General features: G+C 46.6%; 1 protein-coding gene and 1 pseudogene across 1 annotated transcript; one reads left to right on the forward strand and one right to left on the reverse strand.

Annotated features, from left to right (window-relative positions):
• The first annotated feature begins 4,061 nt into the window (after positions 1-4,061).
• On the forward strand, positions 4,062-9,879 carry LOC130191039 (E3 ubiquitin-protein ligase TRIM39-like; annotated as a pseudogene).
• Positions 9,880-11,580: 1,701 nt separating this feature from the next.
• On the reverse strand, positions 11,581-12,161 carry LOC130191001 (BTB/POZ domain-containing protein 3-like). The gene has a single exon (XM_056410675.1). The coding sequence runs from the start codon at positions 12,159-12,161 to the stop codon at positions 11,598-11,600; it is 564 nt and encodes a 187-aa protein (XP_056266650.1). The 3' UTR covers positions 11,581-11,597.
• Positions 12,162-13,060: the final 899 nt, after the last annotated feature.

Raw genomic sequence — 13,060 nt, forward strand, 5'->3', positions numbered from 1 at the left:
CTGCGACACAAACAGTCAGAGTCCAAACTATCAACGTTTTATTAAAAACAAAGAGACAGTTGAAGCACACAAGTCCACTTAAAAGACACACTTTGTTTTCTTTATAAAGTTTTTAACTATTCCTTTACAGTAACTTTGGTTTAAGCGGTTCAATCTGACAGCTGACACGTCTCTATGTCCTGCAGAGAGGACATTAATCAGCTTTAAAGGACCCATATTATGCCCATTTTTCCACAAGTTGATATGGTTCCTTGGGGTCTTAATGAAATGTTTGTAACATATTTTGGTCAAAATACCACAAGAATCATTTCAAACAGCACCCTGTTTACCCTGTCAAAAACACCTCCCCACAGATGAACCTGTTTTGAGTGCCTGTTCCTTTAAATGCTAATGAGCCAGCTCCCCCCCCCCCTCCCCCCTCCTCCACGAGATGCGCTCGCCTAGCTGCTGCCTGCAGATGAAGATAGCGTCGTGCAACCATATGGTTTTGAACCAGAGACCCTGAACAAGAAGAGGCTCCCGAACAAGTTCCAGAAGTTAGGGCTCAACAGGACGTTTCTGAATGTCACTTCTACATTGTTTTTGTTTGTCCATTGGCTCAGGTCTCACAGTCTTGTTAGTGGTTTTGAGAGCATCGTGGTGCTAGAGATTCGAGTACGTGAATAGTTTGTGCATGTGTGAGTATGTAGCAAATACAGTGTGTTTATGTAAGTTACTGTTTGTGAAATTGTTTAAATGCAAGTAACGGGAACGCCATAAAGATAGAAATGCTCCATGAGTAAAGTTCCATCTGTAAACTAAAGTGTTATCTGACAACAGGAAGTGACCAAGCAGGGCGGGGCTAACGTTTCTACCTCCATTAATTAGCGTTTAAACCTTGTTTACTTATTAAATCGTTGTATTTGATGACTTATGACTTATTTGATGACTCATGTCTGTAATATGAACACAACTTTCAAATAAACTTTACCTGCAAAGTTGTGGTGGGGGCGGTCCAAGGCCATGTAGCCAGACTCCCTACATGGGCGTGCTTCAAAATCTACGTAGACGTTGGTGGTGATCCCATTGGACGCACTCAAGCATATCGTTTCTGACATAGAGGAACCACAAGCGGCGTGAGTTTGTTTTTTCCAGCGTTTTTGTGTTGGGAGACATGCCAGATACCCAAATTAACATATAGAAGGACTAAAAAAGTGGAATTTTCATAATATGTCCCCTTTAATACATTACATAACTATTCCTGCCGGCTGTACATGAAACATGGTTTGTCTTCATGAACATCTTCAGGGTTCTACTGTTTCACTTCCGCTTCCTGCAGCTTTACTGTGTTTCATAAGAGCTGCAGATAAGAGGCGGAGCCACCCTGAAGAGGAGAGCTGCTGCGTCACACTCAGGAAACGAAAGTTAACTTCAGAGTCAGAAACACTGCAGCCGAGACGAGTCTCTGCTTTTCTCTCAGAGACGATTCAAAGTGACGTCTTCAGGTTTTTCTCAACAACTCAACAGAGTCTCTTCCAAACACTGGTGAGTACATCTGATCATATTCACACCTGTGATCACCAGGATTAACACAACACTTTAGCTTTACTCTGGCAGGAAGTTCCTCTCTTATCACTTCATACCTGATGAATTATTAACAATATAACTATGGCTGTCTGTCCACAGTCCCACGACACAGAAACTCACTTTAACTGCTTTAAACTGTCTCAGGAGGACTTTAGTAACTAGTAACTGAATCTGTGGTTTTCACTTTAGTCTCACTCTGACTTTCCTGTTTTTGTTACTGTTCATTGATCACTTCCTCTATTTCCTCTAGTAGTTTCACAATAATAGTTTAAGGCTTTTATTGTGAAGCAGCTGGAGGAAATGTGATGTGTTAGTCATCAGTCAGCAGAGCTTTGTTGTGAGAGCTGTTCTTTTACTCACTTTGGACTTATTCTGTGCTGCTTTGGAAGAGGAGCGAGGTTGAGTCTGTCGGCACGACTTTGATCTTGGTTTCTTATGTCAAAGTTAAAAGCTTTTACCTTACATTTAATTTAGCTGACACTTTAATCCAGCGATTTACAATAAGTACTAACATGCTATCCAGGCACGTGCACAGATAGAGCCCTAGTGGTGCTCAAGCTCCTCCCCCTTTTGCCCTGGATGAGTAAAGTGCCCTTTTTGCTGGAGCCCACTTTTTTTATTCATCAGTATTTAAGAATAAAAGTTACTCTTTCTGTCATCAAGTCCCCCCAAATGTGTTTTCATATCCGACGGGGCATTTATTTGAGAACTTCGCCCCGACATGCGGCGCTCACAAGCTCACGTGACCCCCCCCCCCCCCTCCTCTCCCTCCTCATCCATCCACTTCCTCCTCTCCTCTCCTCTCCTCCTCCTCCTCCTCCTCCTCCTCATCCATCCACTTCCTCCTCCCCTCAGTGCTCCTCGCGCCACCAAGCGGCTGCACCTCCTTCTCCTCTGACGCGCAGCACCAGACAAACAGGTCATGACGGTGTTTGTCCCCTGACTTGTTTTGTGATAAATTAACCACAACATTAGCGCTGCTGAAAACATGACGTCACAACTGGTCCGTCGTTTACTAAACAAATAAACAAACAAAAACTCACGAAATCCGTGATTTCAAAGCCTTGCAGCTGTTTACTGACGTTAGTTATGTTAGAGAATAGAGAGAGAGAGAGGGAGGAGAGAGAAGAGAGAGCGAGAGAGTTCTTATTCCGTTCTATTTAACAGGGGCTTGTCTAGGATTTGCGTGGCCAGACTGAACAAAAAATCATAAGGCCTCTCTTGTTCAGAGGGATGTCTGTTGATGTCTATCAATATCGCTCATTTTGAAAATGACGTAAGAGGGCAATACTGATCCGTATCAGACCAGCGAGGAGGGCGATACGTGGCTGGCATGACGACCCATTAGCCAATCAACGTTTGTACTGTTGCTATATATAATAATTCATCTTTATTCATAAAGAAAATGTAAGCAAGCAGTCTGATGCTGCCCAGAGGAAACGCAGGTCGAGGATGTATTGCATCATCAGTGTTTTGCTGCTTATGCTTCAACTCTGTCAGAATTCTTTTTGTGGCATTGGGTGCCCTTTCTTTTGGTTTGAGCACCTGCCCCCCAAAATGTCTGTGCACATGCCTGATGCTATCCTTTGTTTACTCAAGATATAGTCGGAAAATAAGTGTTTTTAGTTTGCGGGGGGAGATTTAGAGACTCTGCTGTCCTGATGTCATCGGGAGCTTGTTTCACCAATGAGGAGCCAGGACAGCAAACAGTCGTGACTTTGTTGAGTGTTTAGCTCGGAGTAACAAGCCGATTGGTAGATGCTGAGTGGAGTGAACGGGGTGGGGTGTAAGGTTTGACCAAGTCCTGGACGTAGACCCGATCTGTTTGCAGCTCGGTACGCAAGTACCAATGTTTGGGAAGGGTGAGCAAATGACACAGAGTTGGTGTTCATAGAGAAGAGGAGGGGATCCAGGACGGAGCCCTGAGGTACCCCACTAGTGAGAGGACAAGGTTCAGACACAACTCCTCTCCAGGTTACCTGGTGAGTGCGGTCGTTGAGGTAGGATGAGAAGAGGGAGAGAGCAGAACCTGAGATACCAGGTCCTGAAGGGAGGACATGAGGATCTGGTGGTCCACTGTGTCAAATGCAGCAGAAAGGTCTAGAACATACGTGTCAAACTCATGGCCCGCGGGCCAAATGTGGCCCGCGACGGCATGAAATAAATATGATGCCTTTTCTTTAAAAAGGGAGAACAAAAATCTTGTGCTTTTATTTTGAAGGTCTTTTTTTTTTTGCAGCCGAGTGCGGTCTGTTCACTCACCTTCATGCAGCGTTCACGCCAGAAGAGAGGCGAACCCTTGCGTTGCTTTACTAAATGTACTCGCGTGAGTTCACTCGCCGGACTATTTGTCACGTTTTCTTCACTCACGCTAGAAGCGCCGGAGAGGGGGCGTGGCTTATCGTGGCATAACAGTTCGTTACCACCGTCCACCACGGAAGAAATACGCACTCTTTGTTCTGTTGAGGAAGTCCCACACACGTCGGACCATCAAGCCCTTGAGTCTGGGTTAATAATAATAATATTACATATTATATTATCTGTAGCCGCACGCAGCTTCTCCAGGAGCTGCGTCTGGATGACCGCCGCTTCCAGACGATCGATATCCTCCGGAGGTTCTGATTCAACGGGATGACGTCAGTGACGTCACGCGGAGCATTTGAACAGTCTCACCTACTTTTACCGCCCGAGTTTAAAAAATCAGCCCGAATGAGGCGCATTTTTCGCGTCCTGTCATTCACGCGCCCGGCGGACATCCAGACGCGCGTGCGTGTGTGACCACATTGACTTTGTATTAACAAACATCCCCAGAGGAGCGTGTGTCTTCTTTTCTTTTTGTAAAGAAGTCGACAAAGTGGTTTGGTAGAAGGGTGGAAAGATGTAAAATTAATCACATTAGTTTCCTTTTTCAACAAATAATTGAATTCTACTTTGAATAACATGTTCTTCTTTTCTTCCTCAATGTGTGTAGATATGGCTTCTGCAAACCTTCTGCTGTCTGAAGATCAGTTCCTGTGCTCCGTCTGTCTGGATGTGTTCACTGATCCAGTCACAACACCATGTGGACACAACTTCTGCAAAAAGTGCATCACTGAACACTGGAATGTGAGTGACAGGTGCCAGTGTCCCATGTGCCAAGAGGTTTTCACCACCAGACCAGATCTGAGGGTCAACACCTTCATGTCTGAGGTGGTTTCTCAGTTCAGACAGTCGACTCAGCAGAAAGCCAGCAGCAGCAGCTCAGAGCAACAAGAGTCCAGACCAGGAGAAGTTCCCTGTGACGTCTGCACTGGAACCAAACTGAAGGCCCTGAAGTCCTGCCTGGTGTGTCTGGTCTCCTACTGTGAGACTCACCTGGAGCCTCACCTGACAGCTTCACGCCTGAAGAGACATCAGCTGATGGACCCTGTGGAGAACCTGGAAGACAGGATGTGTCTGAAGCACGATAAACCTCTGGAGCTGTTCTGTAGGACCGACCAGACGTGTGTCTGCATGCTCTGCACTGTGTTGGACCACAAGATGCACAATGTTGTTCCTCTGAAACAAGAATATGAAGGAAAAAAGGTGGAGCTGCAGAAGACAGAGGCTGAAACTCAGGAGATGATCCAGAAGAGACGCCTGAAGATTCAGGAGGTCCAACACAACGTGAAGCTCAGTGAGGAAGATGCAGACCGAGAGAAAGCAGAAGGTGTTCAGGTCTTCACTGGTCTGAAGGAGTCTGTGGAGAGGAAACTGAAGGAGCTCATCACTACGATAGAAGAGAAGCAGAGAAGCACCAAGAAACAGGCTGAAGACGCCATCAGAGAGATGGAACAGGAGATCTCTGATCTGATGAAGAGGAGCACTGAGGTGAGAAGCTCTCTCTGAAGACCACCTCCACCTCCTCCAGAGTGTCCAGTCCCTCAACATCCACCATCCACCACCCACCAAGGACTGGTCTCATGTCAGTGTTCCTCCAGCATCACATGAGGGGACTGTGAGGAGAGCTGTGTCTCAACTGGAGGAGACCCTCAGTAACATGATGAAGATGCTGGTTGAAGTTGAGATGAAGAGGGTCCAGAAGTTTGCAGTGGACGTGACTCTTGATCCTGAAACAGCTCATCATGACCTCATCCTGTCTGATGACGGGAAACAAGTGAAACTTGCTCAGGTAGAGCAGCCACGTCTCCCCGACAATCCACAGTGGTTCTCTTCTTTTCTCTGTGTTTTAGGAACACAGAAGTTCTCTTCAGAAAAACTTTATTATGAGGTTCAAGTTAAACAAAAGACAAAATGGATTTTAGGAGTGGCCAGAGAGTCGGTCAACAGGAAGGGACTCTTCTCACTGAGTCCTCAGAACGGTTACTGGACTATACGGTTGATAAATGGAAACAAGTACAGAGCTCTTGATGGTCCTCCAGTTCTTCTCTCCCTGAAGTCTGTCCCTCAGAAGGTGGGGGTGTTTGTGGACTATGAGGAGGGTCTGGTCTCCTTCTATGACGTAGAAGCTGCAGCTCTCATCTACTCCTTTACTGGCTGCTCCTTCAAGGAGAAACTCCTCCCCTTCTTCTGTCTTGGTAATTATTATGGTGGTAAAAACTCTGCTCCTCTGATCATCTCTCCTGTTGGAGTAAACTAATCACTTCTCTCACGTCCTTCAAGGGAAAATATTTAAACTCAACCCTGTGTGGTCTACACTTCATCTTCTCCACCTCATCTTCTCCACCTCATCTCCTCCACCTCATCTTCTCCACCTCATCTTCTCCTCCTCATCTTCTCCACCTCATCTCCTCCACCTCATCTTCTAACTGTAGGGATGCACAGATACTCGTACACATGCAGCCTCGTTCCCTCGAGGTTTTCTCCATCAACTTTTCTCTGAGGTTGTCGGCTGTCTGTCTGGAATGATCTGTCAGGGTTTCCAGCAGAAACTAAATAGAAATACAACAAAAATATCTTTATTCTTTTGTATTTGTTTTTCTATCTGATGGGCAGCTGCAGACAACATATTCATTCAGAGTCATCAGGATTCATTTAGGAGTAATACATATTACATGTTTATAGTGTCTCCAGAATAAAGTTTGTCTCCTTGTGATACTGAACATAAATTAACCTCTTAATCCCCAACGCACCACATATGGTGCATTTTTGATATTGTGTTTTAAACTGTCTATACTATTATAATAAACATGAGCAAATGTTGTACATCAAATTAAAGACGACAACTGGGGCTACAAGTATCAGTGAGCCATTTAAACACAACTCAAACACCAACTGAAATAAAAATACAAATAGCATGATCATCATTTTGTCAGGTGTCGGCCCACTCAGAACGTTTCCGTAGCTAGCGACATGTAGCTTTGTGCAATCATAAAAGAAGAGATGTTCGAAAGCAAGAGGACTTCACACAGATTCCAAATATCTTTACAGAATCCTTCTGCACCAAAGTATCACGGAGATATAAGCCAAAGAACACAGAAATATTAATCGCTTCATAGCTTTACATTCAGCAAATTCAACATACTTTTGTTCTTGAGAAGAAGAAAAAACGTTTCTCTCCCCTGCATTCCAGCTGGAATGGCTTTAGTGTGTGTGTATGTCCCTTTAAAAACCAGGCGGACTTTTGGGGAAGCGTCATAGTCAGCTGTCAGGAAGTTCAATTTCAGCGAATCTGATTTCACATTTCAAATATGGTGACGCCTTTCTGTCTCCTATTGGCTCACAGTGCTGTCAATCTTATCTTTCTTGGTACCAATCGATTCTATAGAGCGTATTCACTCACGTGACCACAACAAACTCTGGCGGCCATGTTGGGGTCCCACCACGGCATTGTTTTGCTTGTTTGTATGCCGCTCTTCCCTTAGAAATGACCGTTATATCCTGAAGGAGACACGATTTCAGTTCAAAGCGGTGTGCCTTGTGATTATGGTGCTGTGCCTCATTGTTGGATGTGGGACTAATGATTCAGAATATGGGTTTATCAGCTCAACAAGACAGGCTATTACTTCAACTTGTCATGCATCTACTTCGGCTTCACTCGGCGTATGAGCGTTAGGACTGTTCTCATGTGTTTCTGTTGCTACATCGGGTTGTGGGCACGTTTCCATTGACACTCGTCAATAATCTCTTTTTGCTTTTTTCGCCGAGCGAAACTCTATGTTTCACTTGCGCAAAAGGAACTGTGGATGGAAACTTGGGAGGAAGCCATGAACATGGCAACTCCGTCGGGCGATGTCTGCCTTTACTCTGATTCATTTCAAGGTAAAATAAAACACTGTCTCCATGGGAACAGCATCAGCACGGCCACCAAACAGTCACTGCTGGTCCTGAAGGAGCTGGAAGCGGCTTCATCCAGACACTCGTCCTGGAGGCGGAGCTGTGCGACTACGGTTCATTGTATGAACCCAGACACGGGGCGCTTGATGTTCTGACATTTGTGGTATTTCCACAACAAGTATAATGCAGAAATAGTTGTTAATGTCCCATGGTCGATAGCGGAAATGAAAACTGTTTTACAGGAATGTGACCGGGCTATGTGCTGGTAACGAGCGAATTAACCACAGTGTTGAGCGAGTAAAATCAGTTAAAAAAGCGTTGCAAATATTCAATTCCAACCGCTGAAATCTTTCTTTGGTAATGCAGAAGGACATGAGGTTGCTGGGCTCTCGCATAATCAAACAGCGGACACGATAGGAGGTCAACTTCTTCTGACATTTAATAAGTGGGACCCCAAGATGGCGCGATTGAGATTCTGACGTCACGTGAATACGCTCTGTGACAGGCCTGACGCCGCCACCCGTGGGTTTCCCCCACCAGCACCAAGGATCCGCCAGACACAGAGAGGTTTTTCTTCGAAGACATGCTTTTATTCTCGAAACACACACCGAGCAGACCGCCAAACACGCGCCTCTGCTCACCTCTCCCTCCCTCCAGCTCTGCTGCCCCTTTTATACAAGCAGCATCGGCTGCTGACTGATTGCCACTCAGTCAGAGCAGCTGACTGATTGTCAACCAGCCAGCAGCCGAGGCCAGATTGGGGACAGCTGCCACAGCTCTATTGGCTCTAAGTATTCCAATGACATGTCGTTCTTTAAAATCCGCCTTTCCCCGGCGGAGATATCTGCGCGCGCAACAGCTGCGCTGTGACAGATCCAAGAACCGGCTTTACGCACAGCACGCAAGCGCACAGCACCACTTTGTTTGATGGTTTTTTTATCTTTGATTTACTGTTTTAAAGCCACATAATGATGTATTTGCATGTATTGAACACCACAAGTAAAAGTGAAAGTGAAATAAATGGTTTGGTACATGAGAAAAGTCAAATGGCACAGATGGTGCTTCAATGTGCCCAATTGCAAATTTTTGAGACCTCGCCTAAATTCTCTTTACTAAAAAGTCTCCAACTATTGTTCTGCTTTATTTTTTCTGAGTCAAACTTTGCAGAGACTCTGTTAACAAGTTGTATTATTATCTGGGTGATTTTAGGCCTTTGCTGTGCATCCATCCAGGATATATTCATCCTGAAAGTGCTTTTTTTTCTAATCGAACCTGAAACTTCTATGAAAATAGAAGTTTCATCTTTATTTACTCTTAACCAGTAACATATATACTAATATTTACACATCTGAAGAAAAGCTCACATGTGTTCCCTTTATTATAACACCAACATTATTCAAATAGCTTTTGTGGTTGCAGAGCTACACCCTTTTTAGTTTGGGTATGTCATTTCGAGCAGAAACCTCAAAAACCGGGTGGGGTTCAGGAGGTTAAACTATAATGGGCACTCGGTAGAGCACATACCTTCGCATATCACAAGATCGGGCATTGAATTATGAACCTTTTGGCATTAGTTGCATGCCAATTGGATAAAAATTGACCGTGCTATGGTAAAAAGAAGATTTTGACCTATCCATGACCTTGACCTTGACCTTTGACCCGATTGATTCCAAAATCTAATCAAATGGTTCCCGGATAATAACCAATCATCCCACCAAATTTCATGCGATTCGGTTTAAAACTTTTTTTGTTATGCGAATAACACGCATACAAAGAAAAAATAAATGAATACACGGCGATCAAAACATAACCTTCCGCATTTTCAATGCGAAGGTAACAAAGGAGAAAAGATGTCAACAGAGTTTAAAACTTCATTTAAAATGGGGTTTAATTGATGACTCGTCACTTTGGACTTTTTTATTTGTTTTGAGAAAACTGGTGAGATGACTCAAGAGTCCAAGACATCTGTAAATATAGGATTGTTGAGTTAAAACTTCAAAATAAATGTTGTTGTTATCGCAAAGCATTGTGGGATTCCAGGCGATGCAGAAACTTGAATTGTTGAATGTCTTTACCTGATTCTTAACTTTTTGTTCACGTTATTTGGCCTGAAACGCCACGCCCGACAGTGACCCGTGGCGAGCAGCGATTGGCCGGATGACGTGTGACATCGGCCTCGGGAAAACTTAGTTTGACTGAACTTTGTAAAATGTTCAACTGCAAAGTTTTTACAATCATCAAACTTGCCAAACACCAATAAAAAGTTCAAGTGAAACGTGGTTGTCTGACTTCTTGTATGTATTGTTAAATATGGTTGTTAATGTGTGAATGGAATTTTAAATCTGGATGAATACATCGTGCTTATTAATAAAATGTACATGATGTATGCTTTTTTATAGGTATATTTAATTTTCTGAATAATATGAATATCAAACAATTATTATTAAATGGTATTTTAAATACTGTATAAAACTCAACCTTTAATTTCCAAACGTCATCCTCAATAATCACAGACTCAATCCTGGATCAGGAAACGGACATCCAAAAATATGCTTCTTCAATATAGAATCATATAAAAACTGTTTATTTAATTCTTCCCCTCCACTTTGAAAGAGAAGAAGAAGAGATCACAGAACTATTTACACGTCTGCAACATGGAGGAGACAATAACAAGGATGTGGTACAAGCACCAGGTCACGTCTTTCACAATAAAAGCACAGGAATCCTTGACCATTCTTTAAATACACATTAAAAAATAATAAAGTGTAGAGTTATGAATGAAATCCTTCAGACAAAAGACGGAAGAAGTCGGGAGTGGGATTAAGCTCTCGTGTTACACATATAAAAAAAAAAGGTTATTTATTCGTTTTATAATCCGGAATTCATGTCGTCTGCTCAGGTAGACGTCGCCCCACGGGGTCTTTACGGTGATGCTCCGAGTGTCACGGAGGAACAACAACAACAGTAAACACCTGCACAGGTGAAAACAGAAGCAGGTGCTTCGTTTTGCGTCTGTTTTAAAAAAAGTTGACGTCTCGGGAACGTTTTCAAAGTCGGATCGTCGTGAGAGAAAAAGTCAGATGAGCGACATTTAAACGTTTTTAACGTAAAACTGACGGAGCCAGAACAACCTGCCCCGCGCCGCGCATCGGAAAACACCGAGAAGTGTTTTTTAAACGTCGTCGGGGTCAAGCAGGAAAGTGAGGAAGAGACTCGTCTTCTTCAACTCCCGTACGAACCGTTTGAACACGCTCTGACCTCTGGGATTAAGAATAATAATAATATCAACAAAGTCTTAATCATTAGGAACATTGAGCGTGACAAAAGGACAACAGTGACAATTCAGACCCCGCCTCCTCACTCGAGGTCAGCAATCAGCACAAAGCACAATGAGATTGGTGTGTGTGTGTGTCTTTGTGGGATTTGATAATATGTGTACCATCACACACCATATATGTGCAGTTAAACGTACCTCCCTTCCTTCTCTGGGCTCTTCTTCGGTCAGAAATGCTTTGTTCCAATTTTGACATTTTCACTTGAGTTCTCGGCATCTGACACACGGCTTTGGGCGGGCGTCGTCCCCACGCGCACCATCAACCACCCAATCACGACCCGACTCGACAACACCGAAAAAACAAAACAACACACAGCGTGAAGGGCGCAGACTTCAAGACTCTTCAACTCTCCCATCAACCGTCCAGAGGCTCAGCGGGCAAAGTCGCGAGTCCCTCCTCTGGAGAATCGCCTTAGCCCTTCAAAATAAAAGCCCCCCCCGCTCAGGCGTAGAAGACCAGCTCGGGGATCTGGCCCCCCTGCACCCCGGTGCCGTTGGTGCTGTCCGAGGAGCACTGGAACTGGAAGGTCACCTTGCCGCACTGCACCTCCGTCACGCCCTCCTGGCCGAAGTAGCTCAGCTCGTTGCCGTCCAGCACCGCGCTGGCGGTGTAGAAGGTGTCGGGCTCGATCTGCACCGGGTAGTCGAACGACACCGCGAAGGTGCTGCTGGAGCCGTCCGAGAAGTACTCGATGACCCGCTGGGCCACGGACACGCCCTGGCGCTTCAGCTCGATCTCGGCGCCGTACTCGGCCGAGCCGCAGCTGGAGCCGTCGAAGACGAACTGGATGCTGTCGCAGCGGCCGCGGTACCGCCACTGGTTGCTGCGGTAGGCGCAGGACTGGAAGCGGCGGCAGCGCTGCGGCGCCAGGCCCCGGCGCGGCTCGGTGCCGAACAGCAGCGCGGGCTTGTTGGCGGCGGCGTGCCACAGGAAGATGGCGTTGGTCTCGGCGAGCGTGAGCACGCCGGACTGCGCCGCCCGCCCGGCGAAGTCCTCTCCAGCCATGGCGGCACGCGCTGATCAGGTGGCCTTCCCCCAGCGCGCCAGGCGCCTCTCCACGGTCGCGCAGGTCGTCCTGCCGCTGGCACGGCCTCGCCAGCTCAGCCAGCGCCGCCCAACACCGCCTGCGTTTGGCGTTGGCGTCGCGCGATGCTCTCCAGCAGCTGCGCGCCCGCGTGCGCAGACGCCGACCCTCGCGCCAGCGCCAGCCGGCCCTGGGGATCACCCAGCAGCGCAGCGCGCCGGCAGGTCGGGCTCCTCCAACAGGCAGCTCTGCAGCAGCAGGACAGCAGCACGCCCTGGCGCTTCCTGGCCTCAGGGCCCGTCCAGGAGGCCCGGGTGGGCCGGGCCAGGTGGTGGTGGCGGCGGAGGGTGGCGCGCTGGGTGCGTCCACAGGTGTCTCTCGCCGCGTAGATGTACCTACAGGGGGGGGAGACGACACCGACTGACCCAGAGGGAGAGTACTTCAGCATGGCCAGGAACGAGGGGGGCTCCACGTCGGGGATCCGGATCTCCTCCTGATCCTCCGCCAGCTCGCCATAAAACATGGCGTGGAACACGGAGCTGCCGACGGCCAGGACGTACTGACGGAGCAGAGCAACGACACCAGATCACCTCGGACTCACACACAGGGCGGGATTATCAAAGGTGACGAGTTCATCAGGTTGTAACCGTCTAAAGTCGGGATGTTGTCCAGTGTTCAGCGGTTCCAGTCAAACGTAAATAGACATTATTCTCCGCCGAGAATTGTTTGCGGGGGGGGAAGAGACGAAAATTACAGAGTGACGGGTGGAGATTCCCCCCTGTTATAATAGTAGGGGAGACACTGGAGTTGATAAGCGTGTCTTCTTGTCTGATCAATACGCAACTCTGAGGTGCGCGAGCGGCCAGCTGCTGATCACTCA

The sequence above is a fragment of the Pseudoliparis swirei genome, unplaced genomic scaffold (genome assembly GCF_029220125.1).
Source record: "Pseudoliparis swirei isolate HS2019 ecotype Mariana Trench unplaced genomic scaffold, NWPU_hadal_v1 hadal_26, whole genome shotgun sequence".
Lineage (NCBI taxonomy): Eukaryota > Metazoa > Chordata > Actinopteri > Perciformes > Liparidae > Pseudoliparis > Pseudoliparis swirei.